The sequence below is a fragment of the Taudactylus pleione genome, unplaced genomic scaffold (assembly GCF_031769625.1).
Source record: "Taudactylus pleione unplaced genomic scaffold, aTauple2 ptg001693l, whole genome shotgun sequence".
Classification (NCBI taxonomy): domain Eukaryota; kingdom Metazoa; phylum Chordata; class Amphibia; order Anura; family Myobatrachidae; genus Taudactylus; species Taudactylus pleione.
In genome coordinates this window covers 330,524-350,015 of record NW_028286090.1, presented here as the reverse complement: position 1 = coordinate 350,015, position 19,492 = coordinate 330,524, and the positions used below count along the sequence as shown (strand labels likewise).

At 46.6% G+C, this 19,492-nt stretch overlaps 1 protein-coding gene across 1 annotated transcript in view; it reads left to right on the top strand.

Moving 5' to 3' along the window:
• MSMP (microseminoprotein, prostate associated) overlaps nucleotides 1-19,492 on the top strand; it is a 101,297-nt gene that overhangs the window by 67,159 nt on the left and 14,646 nt on the right. Inside the window, exon 2 of the mRNA XM_088464584.1 lies at nucleotides 19,324-19,432. Coding sequence (XP_088320710.1) covers nucleotides 19,324-19,432 — 109 coding nt within the window. The remainder of the gene's footprint in view (nucleotides 1-19,323; nucleotides 19,433-19,492) is intronic.

The following is a 19,492-nucleotide window of genomic DNA, read 5'->3' as shown; positions in this document are numbered from 1 at the left end:
TGACACTCACATGATGCTGCAATATATCACACTGACACTCACATGATGCTGCAATATATCAGATACAGCAAATGTTCAGCACAGAAATATTCTCCGTGTCAGTAACCACAGACACATATCACACTGACAGTCACATGATGCTGCAATATATCAGATACAGCAAATGCTCAGCACAGAAATATTCTCCGTGTCAGTAACCACAGACACATATCACACTGACACTCACATGATGCTGCAATATATCAGATACAGCAAATGCTCAGCACAGAAATATTCTCCGTGTCAGTAACCACAGACACATATCACACTGACACTCACATGATGCTGCAATATATCACACTGACACTCACATGATGCTGCAATATATCACACTGACACTCACATGATGCTGCAATATATCAGATACAGCAAATGCTCAGCAAAGAAATATTCTCCGTGTCAGTAACCACAGACACATATCACACTGACACTCACATGAGGCTGCAATATATCACACTGACACTCACATGATGCTGCAATATATCACACTGACACTCACATGATGCTGCAATATATCAGATACAGCAAACGCTCAGCACAGAAATATTCTCCATGTCAGTAACCACAGACACATATCACACTGACACTCACATGATGCTGCAATATATCACACTGACACTCACATGATGCTGCAATATATCACACTGACACTCACATGATGCTGCAATATATCAGATACAGCAAATGCTCAGCACAGAAATATTTTCCGAGTCAGTAACCACAGACACATATCACACTGACACTCACATGATGCTGCAATATATCACACTGACAGTCACATGATGCTGCAATATATCAGATATTGGAAATGCTCAGCACAGAAATATTCTCTGTGTCACTAACCACAGACACATATCACACTGACACTCACATGATGCTGCAATATATCACACTGACACTCACATGATGCTGCAATATATCAGATACAGGAAATGTTCAGCACAGAAATATTCTCTGTGTCAGTAACCACAGACACATATCACACTGACACTCACATGATGCTGCAATATATCACACTTACACTCACATGATGCTGCAATATATCACACTGACACTCACATGATGCTGCAATATTTCACACTGACACTCACATGATGCTGCAATATATCACACTGACACTCACATGATGCTGCAATATATCACACTGACACTCACATGATGCTGCAATATATCAGATACAGCAAATGCTCAGCACAGAAATATTCTCCGTGTCAATAACCACAGACACATATCACACTGACACTCACATGATGCTGCAATATATCACACTGACACTCACATGATGCTGCAATATATCAGATACAGCAAATGTTCTGCACAGAAATATTCTCCGTGTCAGTAACCACAGACACATATCACACTGACAGTCACATGATGCTGCAATATATCAGATACAGCAAATGCTCAGCACAGAAATATTCTCCGTGTCAGTAACCACAGACACATATCACACTGACACTCACATGATGCTGCAATATATCACACTGACAGTCACATGATGCTGCAATATATCACACTGAAACTCACATGATGCTGCAATATATCACACTGACACTCACATGATGCTGCAATATATCAGATACAGCAAATGCTCAGCACAGAAATATTCTCCGTGTCAATAACCACAGACACATATCACACTGACAGTCACATGATGCTGCAATATATCAGATATTGGAAATGCTCAGCACAGAAATATTCTCTGTGTCACTAACCACAGACACATATCACACTGACACTCACATGATGCTGCAATATATCAGATACAGGAAATGTTCAGCACAGAAATATTCTCTGTGTCAGTAACCACAGACACATATCACACTGACACTCACACGATGCTGCAATATATCACACTGACAGTCACATGATGCTGCAATATATCACACTGACACTCACATGATGCTGCAATATATCACACTGACACTCACATGATGCTGCAATATATCACACTGACACTCACATGATGCTGCAATATATCACACTGACAGTTACATGATGCTGCAATATATCACACTGACACTCACATGATGCTGCAATATATCACACTGACAGTCACATGATGCTGCAATATATCACACTGACACTCACATGATGCTGCAATATATCAGATACAGCAAATGCTCAGCACAGAAATATTCTCCGTGTCAGTAACCACAGATACAAATCACACTGACAGTCACATGATGCTGCAATATATCACACTGACACTCACATGATGCTGCAATATATCACACTGACAGTCACATGAGGCTGCAATATATCAGATACAGCAAATGCTCAGCACAGAAATATTCTCCGTGTCAATAACCACAGACACATATCACACTGACACTCACATGATGCTGCAATATATCACACTGTCACTCACATGATGCTGCAATATATCACACTGACACTCACATGATGCTGCAATATATCAGATACAGGAAATGCTCAGCACAGAAATATTCTCTGTGTCAGTAACCACAGACACATATCACACTGACACTCACATGATGCTGCAATATATCAGATACAGCAAATGCTCAGCACAGAAATATTCTCCATGTCAGTAACCACAGACACATATCACACTGACACTCACATGTTGCTGCAATATATCACACTGACACTCACATGATGCTGCAATATATCAGATACAACAAATGCTCAGCATAGAAATATTCTCCGTGTCAGTAACCACAGACACATATCACACTGACACTCACATGATGCTGCAATATATCAGATACAGCAAATGCTCAGCACAGAAATATTTTCCGCGTCAGTAACCACAGACACATATCACACTGACACTCACATGATGCTGCAATATATCACACTGACACTCACATGATGCTGCAATATATCACACTGACACTCACATGATGCTGCAATATATCAGATACAGCAAATGCTCAGCACAGAAATATTCTCAGTGTCAGTAACCACAGACATATATCACACCGACACTCACATGATACTGCAATATATCAGATACAGCAAATGCTCAGCACAGAAATATTCTCCGTGTCAGTAACCACAGACACATATCACACTGACACTCACATGATGCTGCAATATATCAGATACAGCAAATGCTCAGCACAGAAATAGTCTCCGTGTCAATAACCACAGACACATATCACACTGACAATCACATGATGCTGCAATATATCAGATACAGCAAATGCTCAGCACAGAAATATTCTCCATGTCAATAACCACAGACACATATCACACTGACACTCACATGATGCTGCAATATATCACATTGACAGTCACATGATGCTGCAATATATCAGATACAGCAAATGCTCAGCACAGAAATATTCTCCATGTCAGTAACCACAGACACAAATCACACTGACACTCACATGATGCTGCAATATATCACACTGACACTCACATGATGCTGCAATATATCACACTGACACTCACATGATGCTGCAATATATCAGATACAGCAAATGCTCAGCACAGAAATATTCTCCATGTCTGTAACCACAGACACATATCACACTGACACTCACATGATGCTGCAATATATCACACTGACACTCACATGATCCTGCAATATATCACACTGACACTCACATGATGCTGCAATATATCAGATACAGGAAATGCTCAGCACAGAAATATTCTCCGTGTCAGTAACCACAGACACATATCACACTGACACTCACATGATGCTGCAATATATCACACTGACACTCACATGATGCTGCAATATAGCAGATACAGCAAATGCTCAGCACAGAAATATTCTCCATGTCTGTAACCACAGACACATATCACACTGACACTCACATGATGCTGCAATATATCACACTGACACTCACATGATCCTGCAATATATCACACTGACACTCACATGATGCTGCAATATATCAGATACAGCAAATGCTCAGCACAGAAATATTTTCCGCGTCAGTAACCACAGACACATATCACACTGACACTCACATGATGCTGCAATATATCACACTGACACTCACATGATGCTGCAATATATCACACTGACACTCACATGATGCTGCAATATATCACACTGACACTCACATGATGCTGCAATATATCAGATACAGCAAATGCCCAGCACAGAAATATTCTCCGTGTCAGTAACCACAGACACATATCACACTGACACTCACATGATGCTGCAATATATCAGATACAGCAAATGCTCAGCACAGAAATATTCTCCGTGTCAGTAACCACAGACACATATCACACTGACACTCACATGATGCTGTAATATATCAGATACAGCAAATGCTCAGCACAGAAATATTCTCCGTGTCAGTAACCACAGACACATATCACACTGACACTCACATGATGCTGCAATATATCAGATACAGCAAATGCTCAGCACAGAAATATTTTCCGCGTCAGTAACCACAGACACATTTCACACTGACACTCACATGATGCTGCAATATATCACACTGACACTCACATGATGCAGCAATATATCAGGTACAGCAAATGCTCAGCACAGAAATATTCTCCGTGTCAATAACCACAGACACATATCACACTGACACTCACATGATGCTGCAATATATCAGATACAGCAAATGCTCAGCACAGAAATATTCTCCGTGTCAGTAACCACAGACACATATCACACTGACACTCACATGATGCTGCAATATATCACACTGACACTCACATGATGCTGCAATATATCACACTGACAGTCACATGAGGCTGCAATATATCAGATACAGCAAATGCTCAGCACAGAAATATTCTCCATGTCAGTAACCACAGACACATATCACACTGACACTCACATGATGCTGCAATATATCACACTGACACTCACATGATGCTGCAATATATCACACTGACAGTCACATGATGCTGCAATATATCAGATACAGCAAATGTTCAGCACAGAAATATTCTCCGCGTCAGTAACCACAGACACATATCACACTGACACTCACATGATGCTGCAATATATCAGATACAGCAAATGCTCAGCACAGAAATATTCTCCGTGTCAGTAACCACAGACACATATCACACTGACACTCACATGATGCTGCAATATATCACACTGACACTCACATGATGCTGCAATATATCACACTGACAGTCACATGATGCTGCAATATATCAGATACAGCAAATGCTCAGCACAGAAATATTCTCCGTGTCAGTAACCACAGACATATATCACACTGACACTCACATGATGCTGCAATATATCACACTGACACTCACATGATGCTGCAATATATCACACTGACACTCACATGATGCTGCAATATATCACACTGACACTCACATGATGCTGCAATATATCAGATACAGCAAATGCTCAGCACAGAAATATTCTCCGTGTCAGTAACCACAGACACATATCACACTGACACTCACATGATGCTGCAATATATCAGATACAGCAAATGCTCAGCACAGAAATATTCTCCGTGTCAGTAACCACAGACACATATCACACTGACACTCACATGATGCTGCAATATATCACACTGACACTCACATGATGCTGCAATATATCAGATACAGCAAATGCTCAGCACAGAAATATTCTCCGTGTCAGTAACCACAGACACATATCACACTGACACTCACATGATGCTGCAATATATCACACTGACAGTCACATGATGCTGCAATATATCAGATATTGGAAATGCTCAGCACAGAAATATTCTCCGTGTCAGTAACCACAGACACATATCACACTGACACTCACATGATGCTGCAATATATCACACTGACACTCACATGATGCTGCAATATATCACACTGACACTCACATGATGCTGCAATATATCAGATACAGCAAATGTTCAGCACAGAAATATTCTCCGTGTCAGTAACCACAGACACATATCACACTGACAGTCACATGATGCTGCAGTATATCAGATACAGCAAATGCTCAGCACAGAAATATTCTCCATGTCAGTAACCACAGACACATATCACACTGACACTCACATGATGCTGCAGTATATCAGATACAGCAAATGCTCAGCACAGAAATATTCTCCGTGTCAGTAACCACAGACACATATCACACTGACAGTCATATGATGCTGCAATATATCACACTGAAACTCACATGATGCTGCAATATATCACACTGACACTCACATGATGCTGCAATATATCAGATACAGCAAATGCTCAGCACAGAAATATTTTCCGCGTCAGTAACCACAGACACATATCACACTGACACTCTCATGATGCTGTCATATATCACACTGACACTCACATGATGCTGCAATATATCACACTGACACTCACATGATGCTGCAATATATCAGATACAGCAAATGCTCAGCACAGAAATATTTTCCGCGTCAGTAACCACAGACACATATCACACTGACACGCACATGATGCTGCAATATATCAGATACAGCAAACGCTCAGCACAGAAATATTCTCCATGTCAGTAACCACAGACACATATCACACTGACACTCACATGATGCTGCAATATATCACACTGACACTCACATGATGCTGCAATATATCAGATACAGCAAATGCTCAGCACAGAAATATTTTCCGAGTCAGTAACCACAGACACATATCACACTGACACTCACATGATGCTGCAATATATCACACTGACAGTCACATGATGCTGCAATATATCAGATACAGCAAACGCTCAGCACAGAAATATTCTCCATGTCACTAACCACAGACACATATCACACTGACACTCACATGATGCTGCAATATATCAGATACAGCAAATGCTCAGCACAGAAATATTTTCCGCGTCAGTAACCACAGACACATATCACACTGACACTCACACGATGCTGCAATATATCACACTGACAGTCACATGATGCTGCAATATATCACACTGACACTCACATGATGCTGCAATATATCACACTGACACTCACATGATGCTGCAATATATCACACTGACAGTTACATGATGCTGCAATATATCACACTGACACTCACATGATGCTGCAATATATCACACTGACAGTCACATGATGCTGCAATATATCACACTGACACTCACATGATGCTGCAATACATCAGATACAGCAAATGCTCAGCACAGAAATATTCTCCGTGTCAATAACCACAGACACATATCACACTGACACTCACATGATGCTGCAATATATCAGATACAGCAAATGCTCAGCACAGAAATATTCTCCGTGTCAGTAACCACAGACATATATCACACTGACACTCACATGATGCTGCAATATATCACACTGACACTCACATGATGCTGCAATATATCACACTGACACTCACATGATGCTGCAATATATCAGATACAGCAAATGTTCAGCACAGAAATATTCTCCGTGTCAGTAACCACAGACACATATCACACTGACAGTCACATGATGCTGCAATATATCAGATACAGCAAATGCTCAGCACAGAAATATTCTCCGTGTCAGTAACCACAGACACATATCACACTGACACTCACATGATGCTGCAATATATCAGATACAGCAAATGCTCAGCACAGAAATATTCTCCGTGTCAGTAACCACAGACACATATCACACTGACACTCACATGATGCTGCAATATATCACACTGACACTCACATGATGCTGCAATATATCACACTGACACTCACATGATGCTGCAATATATCAGATACAGCAAATGCTCAGCACAGAAATATTCTCCGTGTCAGTAACCACAGACACATATCACACTGACACTCACATGAGGCTGCAATATATCACACTGACATTCACATGATGCTGCAATATATCACACTGACACTCACATGATGCTGCAATATATCAGATACAGCAAACGCTCAGCACAGAAATATTCTCCATGTCAGTAACCACAGACACATATCACACTGACACTCACATGATGCTGCAATATATCACACTGACACTCACATGATGCTGCAATATATCACACTGACACTCACATGATGCTGCAATATATCAGATACAGCAAATGCTCAGCACAGAAATATTTTCCGAGTCAGTAACCACAGACACATATCACACTGACACTCACATGATGCTGCAATATATCACACTGACACTCACATGATGCTGCAATATATCACAATGACACTCACATAATGCTGCAATATATCACACTGACACTCACATGATGCTGCAATATATCAGATACAGGAAAATCTCACCTGGAGTTTTCCTTTTAAACTACTATAAAATAAATTTTTAAACTTAGGAGACTGGAGCATAGAGGGAAATGATGTTACCCATATTACCTGCCTCTGGTATATTCAGCTACATCTGCCCCTACATTAGCAAAGCTCAGAACAGGCAGAGCGAGCAGCCCGGGCCGTGTATCCAGACACTCTGGTCTATTAAAGATAGTTCTGTATAGTTTAAGCAACACAGCAATTTAACAAGCCTGACCGCAAGAGATATCGGAGGTTACCTAAAGCAGCGGGACTGCGGTCAGGTTCAATTTACCAACTTTGGCACTAATGGCCAACGCCATCTTCAGTGTGGAGTGATTAGCACTGAAGGGATCTACTGATCCCTCCCCGGCCTATTAGAGAGATTTTACTATATATACTATAGGGGTCAGCACACTGAGATGAGCGGCAGTAACAGGTGGTACAATGAGATATGAGAATGAGATATGCAGCGGGATAGGGGTCAGCACACTGTGAGATGAGCGGTAGTAACAGGTGGTACAATGAGATATGAGAATGAGATATGCAGCGGGATAGGGCTCAGCACACTGTGAGATGAGCGGCAGTAACAGGTGGTACAATGAGATATGCAGCGGGATAGGGGTCAGCACACTGATATAAGCGGCAGTAACAGGTGGTAGGATGAGATATGCAGCGGGATAGGGGTCAGCACACTGAGATGAGCGGCAGTAACAGGTGGTACAATGAGATATGCAGCGGGATAGGGGTCAGCACACTGATATAAGCGGCAGTAACAGGTGGTAGGATGAGATATGCAGCGGGATAGGGGTCAGCACACTGAGATGAGCGGCAGTAACAGGTGGTACAATGAGATATGCAGCGGGATAGGGGTCAGCACACTGTGAGATGAGCGGCAGTAACAGGTGGTACAATGAGATATGAGAATGAGATATGCAGCGGGATAGGGGTCAGCACACTGTGAGATGAGCGGCAGTAACAGGTGGTACAATGAGATATGCAGCGGGATAGGGGTCAGCACACTGTGAGATGAGCGGCAGTAAAAGGTGGTACAATGAGATATGCAGCGGGATAGGGGTCAGCACACTGAGATGAGCGGCAGTAACAGGTGGTACAATGAGATATGCAGCGGGATAGGGCTCAGCACACTGTGAGATGAGCGGCAGTAACAGGTGGTAGAATGAGATATGCAGTAGGACAGGGGTCAGCACACTGATATAAGCGGCAGTAACAGGTGGTACAATGAGATATGCAGTGGGATAGGGGTCAGCACACTGAGATGAGCGGCAGTAACAGGTGGTACAATGAGATATGCAGCGGGATAGGGGTCAGCACACTGATATAAGCGGCAGTAACAGGTGGTAGGATGAGATATGCAGCGGGATAGGGGTCAGCACACTGAGATGAGCGGCAGTAACAGGTGGTACAATGAGATATGCAGCGGGATAGGGGTCAGCACACTGATATAAGCGGCAGTAACAGGTGGTAGGATGAGATATGCAGCGGGATAGGGGTCAGCACACTGAGATGAGCGGCAGTAACAGGTGGTACAATGAGATATGCAGCGGGATAGGGGTCAGCACACTGATATAAGCGGCAGTAACAGGTGGTAGGATGAGATATGCAGCGGGATAGGGGTCAGCACACTGAGATGAGCGGCAGTAACAGGTGGTACAATGAGATATGCAGCGGGATAGGGGTCAGCACACTGATATAAGCGGCAGTAACAGGTGGTACAATGAGATATGCAGCGGGATAGGGGTCAGCACACTGATATAAGCGGCAGTAACAGGTGGTAGGATGAGATATGCAGCGGGATAGGGGTCAGCACACTGAGATGAGCGGCAGTAACAGGTGGTACAATGAGATATGCAGCAGGATAGGGGTCAGCACACTGTGAGATGAGCGGCAGTAACAGGTGGTAGAATGAGATATGCAGTGGGATAGGGGTCAGCACACTGAGATGAGCGGCAGTAACAGGTGGTACAATGAGATATGCAGCGGGATAGGGCTCAGCACACTGAGATGAGCGGCAGTAACAGTTGGTAGAATGAGATATGCAGCGGGATAGGGGTCAGCACACTGAGATGAGATACAGTAACAGGTGGTAGAATGAGATATGCAGCGGGATAGGGCTCAGCACACTGTGAGATGAGCGGCAGTAACAGGTGGTAGAATGAGATATGCAGCGGGATAGGGGTCAGCACACTGAGATGAGCGGCAGTAACAGATGGTACAATGAGATATGCAGCGGGATAGGGGTCAGCACACTGAGATGAGCGGTAGTAACAGGTGGTACAATGAGATATGCAGCGGGATAGGGGTCAGCACACTGAGATAAGCGGCAGTAACAGGTGGTAGAATGAGATATGCAGCGGGATAGGGGTCAGCACACTGAGATGAGCGGCAGTAACAGATGGTACAATGAGATATGCAGCGGGATAGGGGTCAGCACACTGAGATGAGCGGTAGTAACAGGTGGTACAATGAGATATGCAGCAGGATAGGGGTCAGCACACTTTGAGATGAGGGTCAGGAATAGGAGGTACAATGAGATATGCAGCGGGATAGGGCTCAGCACACTGTGAGATGAGCGGCAGTAACAGGTGGTACAATGAGATATGCAGCGGGATAGGGCTCAGCACACTGTGAGATGAGCGGCAGTAACAGGTGGTAGAATGAGATATGCAGCAGGATAGGGGTCAGCACACTGAGATGAGCGGCAGTAACAGGTGGTACAATGAGATATGCAGCGAGATAGTGGTCAGCACACTGAGATGAGCGGCAGTAACAGGTGGTACAATGAGACATGCAGTGGGATAGGGGTCAGCACACTGAGATGAGCGGCAGTAACAGGTGGTACAATGAGATATGCAGCGGGATAGGGCTCAGCACACTGAGATGAGCGGCAGTAACAGGTGGTACAATGAGATATGCAGCGGGACAGGGGTCAGCACACTGTGAGATGAGCGGCAGTAACAGGTGTTACAATGAGATATGCAGCGGGATAGGGCTCAGCACACTGAGATGAGCGGCAGTAACAGGTGGTACAATGAGATATGCAGCGGGATAGGGGTCAGCACACTGATATAAGCGGCAGTAACAGGTGGTAGGATGAGATATGCAGCGGGATAGGGGTCAGCACACTGAGATGAGCGGCAGTAACAGGTGGTACAATGAGATATGCAGCGGGATAGGGGTCAGCACACTGATATAAGCGGCAGTAACAGGTGGTAGGATGAGATATGCAGCGGGATAGGGGTCAGCACACTGAGATGAGCGGCAGTAACAGGTGGTACAATGAGATATGCAGCGGGATAGGGGTCAGCACACTGATATAAGCGGCAGTAACAGGTGGTAGGATGAGATATGCAGCGGGATAGGGGTCAGCACACTGAGATGAGCGGCAGTAACAGGTGGTACAATGAGATATGCAGCGGGATAGGGGTCAGCACACTGATATAAGCGGCAGTAACAGGTGTTACAATGAGATATGCAGCGGGATAGGGGTCAGCACACTGATATAAGCGGCAGTAACAGGTGGTAGGATGAGATATGCAGCGGGATAGGGGTCAGCACACTGAGATGAGCGGCAGTAACAGGTGGTACAATGAGATATGCAGCGGGATAGGGGTCAGCACACTGTGAGATGAGCGGCAGTAACAGGTGGTAGAATGAGATATGCAGTGGGATAGGGGTCAGCACACTGAGATGAGCGGCAGTAACAGGTGGTACAATGAGATATGCAGCGGGATAGGGCTCAGCACACTGAGATGAGCGGCAGTAACAGTTGGTAGAATGAGATATGCAGCGGGATAGGGGTCAGCACACTGAGATGAGATACAGTAACAGGTGGTAGAATGAGATATGCAGCGGGATAGGGCTCAGCACACTGTGAGATGAGCGGCAGTAACAGGTGGTAGAATGAGATATGCAGCGGGATAGGGGTCAGCACACTGAGATGAGCGGCAGTAACAGATGGTACAATGAGATATGCAGCGGGATAGGGGTCAGCACACTGAGATGAGCGGTAGTAACAGGTGGTACAATGAGATATGCAGCGGGATAGGGGTCAGCACACTGAGATAAGCGGCAGTAACAGGTGGTAGAATGAGATATGCAGCGGGATAGGGGTCAGCACACTGAGATGAGCGGCAGTAACAGATGGTACAATGAGATATGCAGCGGGATAGGGGTCAGCACACTGAGATGAGCGGTAGTAACAGGTGGTACAATGAGATATGCAGCAGGATAGGGGTCAGCACACTTTGAGATGAGGGTCAGGAATAGGAGGTACAATGAGATATGCAGCGGGATAGGGCTCAGCACACTGTGAGATGAGCGGCAGTAACAGGTGGTACAATGAGATATGCAGCGGGATAGGGCTCAGCACACTGTGAGATGAGCGGCAGTAACAGGTGGTAGAATGAGATATGCAGCAGGATAGGGGTCAGCACACTGAGATGAGCGGCAGTAACAGGTGGTACAATGAGATATGCAGCGAGATAGTGGTCAGCACACTGAGATGAGCGGCAGTAACAGGTGGTACAATGAGATATGCAGTGGGATAGGGGTCAGCACACTGAGATGAGCGGCAGTAACAGGTGGTACAATGAGATATGCAGCGGGATAGGGCTCAGCACACTGAGATGAGCGGCAGTAACAGGTGGTACAATGAGATATGCAGCGGGACAGGGGTCAGCACACTGTGAGATGAGCGGCAGTAACAGGTGTTACAATGAGATATGCAGCGGGATAGGGCTCAGCACACTGAGATGAGCGGCAGTAACAGGTGGTACAATGAGATATGCAGCGGGATAGGGGTCAGCACACTGAGATGAGGGGCAGTAACAGGTGGTACAATGAGATATGCAGTGGGATAGGGGTCAGCACACTGAGATGAGATACAGTAACAGGTGGTACAATGAGATATGCAGTGGGATAGGGGTCAGCACACTGATATAAGCGGCAGTAACAGGTGGTACAATGAGATATGCAGCGGGACAGGGGTCAGCACACTGATATAAGCGGCAGTAACAGGTGGTACAATGAGATATGCAGCGGGATAGGGGTCAGCACACTGATATAAGCGGCAGTAACAGGTGGTACAATGAGATATGCAGCGGGATAGGGGTCAGCACACTGAGATGAGCGGCAGTAACAGGTGGTACAATGAGATATGCAGCGGGATAGGGCTCAGCACACTGAGATGAGCGGCAGTAACAGTTGGTAGAATGAGATATGCAGCGGGATAGGGCTCAGCACACTGAGATGAGTGGCAGTAACAGGTGGTACAATGAGATATGCAGTGGGATAGGGCTCAGCACACTGAGATGAGTGGCAGTAACAGGTGGTACAATGAGATATGCAGTGGGATAGGGGTCAGCAAACTGATATAAGCGGCAGTAACAGGTGGTAGAATGAGATATGCAGTGGGATAGGGGTCAGCACACTGATATAAGCGGCAGTAACAGGTGGTACAATGAGATATGCAGTGGGATAGGGCTCAGCACACTGAGATGAGCGGCAGTAACAGGTGGTAGAATGAGATATGCAGCGGGACAGGGGTCAGCACACTGAGATGAGATACAGTAACGGGTGGTAGAAAGAGATATTATGCAGGATAGGGGTCAGCACACTGAGATGAGCGGCAGTAACAGGTGGTACAATGAGATATGCAGCGGGATAGTGGTCAGCACAGACTGAGATGAGCGGCAGTAACAGGTGGTACAATGAGATATGCAGCAGGATAGGGGTCAGCACACTGAGATGAGCGGCAGGAAAAGGAGGTACAATGAGATATGAGAATGAGGTATGCAGCGGGATAGGGCTCAGCACACTGAGATGAGCGGCAGTAACAGGTGGTAGAATGAGATATGCAGCAGGATAGGGGTCAGCACACTGAGATGAGCGGCAGTAACAGGTGGTACAATGAGATATGCAGCGGGATAGCGGTGAGCACACTGAGATGAGGGGCAGTTACAGGTGGTACAATGAGATATGCAGTGGGATAGGGCTCAGCACACTGTGAGATGAGCGGCAGTAACAGGTGGTAGAATGAGATATGCAGTGGGATAGGGGTCAGCACACTGAGATGAGCGGTAGTAACAGGTGGTACAATGAGATATGCAGCGGGATAGGGGTCAGCACACTGTGAGATGAGTGGCAGTAACAGATGGTACAATGAGATATGCAGCGGGATAGGGGTCAGCACACTGAGATAAGCGGTAGTAACAGGTGGTACAATGAGATATGCAGCGGGATAGAGGTCAGCACACTGTGAGATGAGCGGCAGTAAAAGGTGGTACAATGAGATATGCAGCGGGATAGGGCTCAGCACACTGTGAGATGAGCGGCAGTAACAGGTGGTAGAATGAGATATGCAGTGGGATAGGGCTCAGCACACTGAGATGAGCGGCAGTAACAGGTGGTACAATGAGATATGCAGCGGGATAGGGCTCAGCACACAGAGATGATCGGCAGTAACAGGACGTAGAATGAGATTTTCAGCGAGATAGGGGTCAGCACACTGAGATGAGCGGCAGGAAAAGGAGGTACAATGAGATATGAGAATGAGATATGCAGCGGGATAGGGGTCAGCACAGACTGAGATGAGCGGCAGTAACAGGTGGTACAATGAGATATGCAGCAGGATAGGGGTCAGCACACTGAGATGAGCGGCAGGAAAAGGAGGTACAATGAGATATGAGAATGAGGTATGCAGCGGGATAGGGCTCAGCACACTGAGATGAGCGGCAGGAAAAGGAGGTACAATGAGATATGAGAATGAGATATGCAGCGGGATAGGGGTCAGCACACAGTGAGATAAGCGGCAGTAACAGGTGGTACAATGAGATATGCAGCGGGATAGGGCTCAGCACACTGAGATGAGCGGCAGTAACAGGTGGTAGAATGAGATATGCAGCATGATAGGGGTCAGCACACTGAGATGAGCGGCAGTAACAGGTGGTACAATGAGATATGCAGCGGGATAGGGGTCAGCACACAGAGATGATCGGCAGTAACAGGACGTAGAATGAGATTTTCAGCGAGATAGGGGTCAGCACACTGAGATGAGCGGCAGGAAAAGGAGGTACAATGAGATATGCAGCGAGATAGGGCTCAGCACACTGAGATGAGCGGCAGTAACAGTTGGTAGAATGAGATATGCAGTGGGATAGGGGTCAGCACACTGAGATGAGCGGCAGTAACAGGTGGTACAATGAGATATGCAGCGGGATAGGGCTCAGCACACTGAGATGAGCGGCAGTAACAGTTGGTAGAATGAGATATGCAGTGGGATAGGGCTCAGCACACTGAGATGAGCGGCAGTAACAGGTGGTACAATGAGATATGCAGCGGGACAGGGGTCAGCACACTGAGATGAGATACAGTAACAGGTGGTACAATGAGATATGCAGCGGGATAGGGCTCAGCACACTGAGATGAGCGGCAGTAACAGTTGGTAGAATGAGATATGCAGTGGGATAGGGCTCAGCACACTGAGATGAGCGGCAGTAACAGGTGGTACAATGAGATATGCAGCGGGACAGGGGTCAGCACACTGAGATGAGCGGCAGTAACAGGTGGTACAATGAGATATGCAGCGGGACAGGGGTCAGCACACTGAGATGAGATACAGTAACAGGTGGTACAATGAGATATGCAGCAGGATAGGGGTCAGCACACTGAGATGAGATACAGTAACAGGTGGTAGAATGAGATATGCAGTGGGATAGGGGTCAGCACACTGTGAGATGAGCGGCAGTAACAGGTGGTAGAATGAGATATGCAGTGGGATAGGGGTCAGCACACAGTGGGAAGAGCGACAGTAACGGGTGGTAGAATGAGATATGATGCAGGATAGGGGTCAGCACACTGAGATGAGGGGCAGTAACAGGTGGTACAATGAGATATGCAGCGGGATAGGGGTCAGCACACTGAGATGAGCAGCAGGAAAAGGTGGTACAATGAGATATGAGATATGCAGCGGGATAGGGGTCAGCACACTGTGAGATGAGTGGCAGTAACAGATGGTACAATGAGATATGCAGCGGGATAGGGGTCAGCACACTGTGAGATGAGCGGCAGTAAAAGGTGGTACAATGAGATATGCAGTGGGATAGGGGTCAGCACACTGTGAGATGAGCGGCAGTAAAAGGTGGTACAATGAGATATGCAGCAGGATAGGGGTCAGCACACTGAGATGAGCGGCAGTAACAGGTGGTACAATGAGATATGCAGCGGGATAGGGGTCAGCACACAGAGATGATCGGCAGTAACAGGACGTAGAATGAGATTTTCAGCGAGATAGGGGTCAGCACACTGAGATGAGCGGCAGTAACAGGTGGTAGAATGAGATATGCAGCGGGATAGGGGTCAGCACACTGAGATGAGCGGCAGTAACAGGTGGTAGAATGAGATATGCAGTGGGATAGGGGTCAGCACACTGAGATGAGCGGCAGTAACAGGTGGTAGAATGAGATATGCAGCGGGATAGGGGTCAGCACACTGTGAGATGAGCGGCAGTAACAGGTGGTAGAATGAGATATGCAGTGGGATAGGGGTCAGCACACTGAGATGAGCGGCAGTAACAGGTGGTAGAATGAGATATGCAGCGGGATAGGGGTCAGCACACTGAGATGAGCGGTAGTAACAGGTGGTAGAATGAGATATGCAGTGGGATAGGGGTCAGCACACTGAGATGAGCGGCAGTAACAGGTGGTAGAATGAGATATGCAGCGGGATAGGGGTCAGCACACTGTGAGATGAGCGGTAGTAACAGGTGGTACAATGAGATATGCAGCGGGATAGGGGTCAGCACACTGAGATGAGCGGCAGTAACAGGTGGTAGAATGAGATATGCAGCAGGATAGGGGTCAGCACACTGAGATGAGCGGCAGTAACAGGTGGTACAATGAGATATGCAGCGGGATAGGGGTCAGCACACTGAGATGAGCGGCAGTAACAGGTGGTAGAATGAGATATGCAGCGGGATAGGGGTCAGCACACTGAGATGAGCGGCAGTAACAGGTGGTACAATGAGATATGCAGCAGGATAGGGGTCAGCACACTGAGATGAGCGGCAGTAACAGGAGGTACAATGAGAAATGCAGCGGGATAGGGGTCAGCACACTGAGATGAGATACAGTAACAGGTGGTAGAATGAGATATGCAGCGGGATAGGGGTCAGCACACTGAGATGAGCGGCAGTAACGGGTGGTACAATGAGATATGCAGTGGGATAGGGGTCAGCACACTGAGATAAGTGGCAGTAACAGGAGGTACAATGAGAAATGCAGCGGGATAGAGGTCAGCACACTGAGATGAGCGGCAGTAACAGGAGGTACAATGAGATATGCAGCAGGATAGGGGTCAGCACACTGAGATGAGCGGCAGTAACAGGAGGTACAATGAGAAATGCAGCGGGATAGGGGTCAGCACACTGATATAAGCGGCAGTAACAGGTGGTAGAATGAGATATGCAGCGGGATAGGGGTCAGCACACTGAGATAAGCGGCAGTAACAGGTGGTAGAATGAGATATGCAGCGGGATAGGGGTCAGCACACTGAGATGAGATACAGTAACAGGTGGTACAATGAGATATGCAGCGGGATAGGGATCAGCACACTGTGAGATGAGCGGCAGTAACAGGTGGTAGAATGAGATATGCAGTGGGATAGGGGTCAGCACACTGAGATGAGCGGCAGTAACAGGTGGTAGAATGAGATATGCAGCGGGATAGGGGTCAGCACACTGAGATAAGCGGCAGTAACAGGTGGTAGAATGAGATATGCAGCGGGATAGGGGTCAGCACACTGAGATGAGCGGCAGTAACAGGTGGTACAATGAGATATGCAGCAGGATAGGGGTCAGCACACTGAGATGAGCGGCAGTAACAGGAGGTACAATGAGAAATGCAGCGGGATAGGGGTCAGCACACTGAGATGAGATACAGTAACAGGTGGTAGAATGAGATATGCAGCGGGATAGGGGTCAGCACACTGAGATGAGCGGCAGTAACGGGTGGTACAATGAGATATGCAGTGGGATAGGGGTCAGCACACTGAGATAAGTGGCAGTAACAGGAGGTACAATGAGAAATGCAGCGGGATAGGGGTCAGCACACTGAGATGAGCGGCAGTAACAGGAGGTACAATGAGATATGCAGCAGGATAGGGGTCAGCACACTGAGATGAGCGGCAGTAACAGGAGGTACAATGAGAAATGCAGCGGGATAGGGGTCAGCACACTGATATAAGCGGCAGTAACAGGTGGTAGAATGAGATATGCAGCGGGATAGGGGTCAGCACACTGAGATAAGCGGCAGTAACAGGTGGTAGAATGAGATATGCAGCGGGATAGGGGTCAGCACACTGAGATGAGATACAGTAACAGGTGGTACAATGAGATATGCAGCGGGATAGGGCTCAGCACACTGTGAGATGAGCGGCAGTAACAGGTGGTAGAATGAGATATGCAGCAGGATAGGGGTCAGCACACTGAGATGAGCGGCAGTAACAGGTGGTACAATGAGATATGCAGCGGGATAGGGGTCAGCACACTGAGATGTGCGGCAGTAACAGGTGGTACAATGAGCCATGCATCGGATAGTGGTCAGCACACTGAGATGAGCGGCAGTAACAGGTGGTACAATGAGCCACGCATCGGGATAGTGGTCAGCACACTGAGATGAGCGTCAGTAACAGGTGGTACAATGAGCCACGCATCGGGATAGTGGTCAGCACACTGAGATGAGCGGCAGTAACAGGTGGTACAATGAGCCACGCATCGGGATAGTGGTCAGCACACTGAGATGAGCGGCAGTAACAGGTGGCACAATGAGATATGCAGCGGGATAGGGATCAGCACACTGATGAGCGGCAGTAACAGGTGGTACAATGAAACGCAGTGGAATAGGGGTCAGCACACTGTGAGATGAGCGGCAGTAACATGTGGTACTATGAGATATGCAGCAGGCTAGGGGTCAGCACACTATAATAATACACAATACAGAGGGAGCAGATAGAGGAACAAATTTGACAGATATAGTAGAAGTGTATTGGGCTAATATAAGGGAGAAAACCTCTTTATAGTGTCACTCTACCACGTCTGTCCTCCTGTTTTACAGCTCCATGTCGCTATGTCGGTAAGAGTTTTGGATTGGGGGAGTCATGGCTGGGAAGGGACTGTCAGCTCTGCACGTGCCTGCACCCTGTGGGAGTAGGATGCTGTGATATGTGAGTATCTATATCTCAACGTTAGTGTACACATCAGACAAGCTGAGGGTTTATGCTACA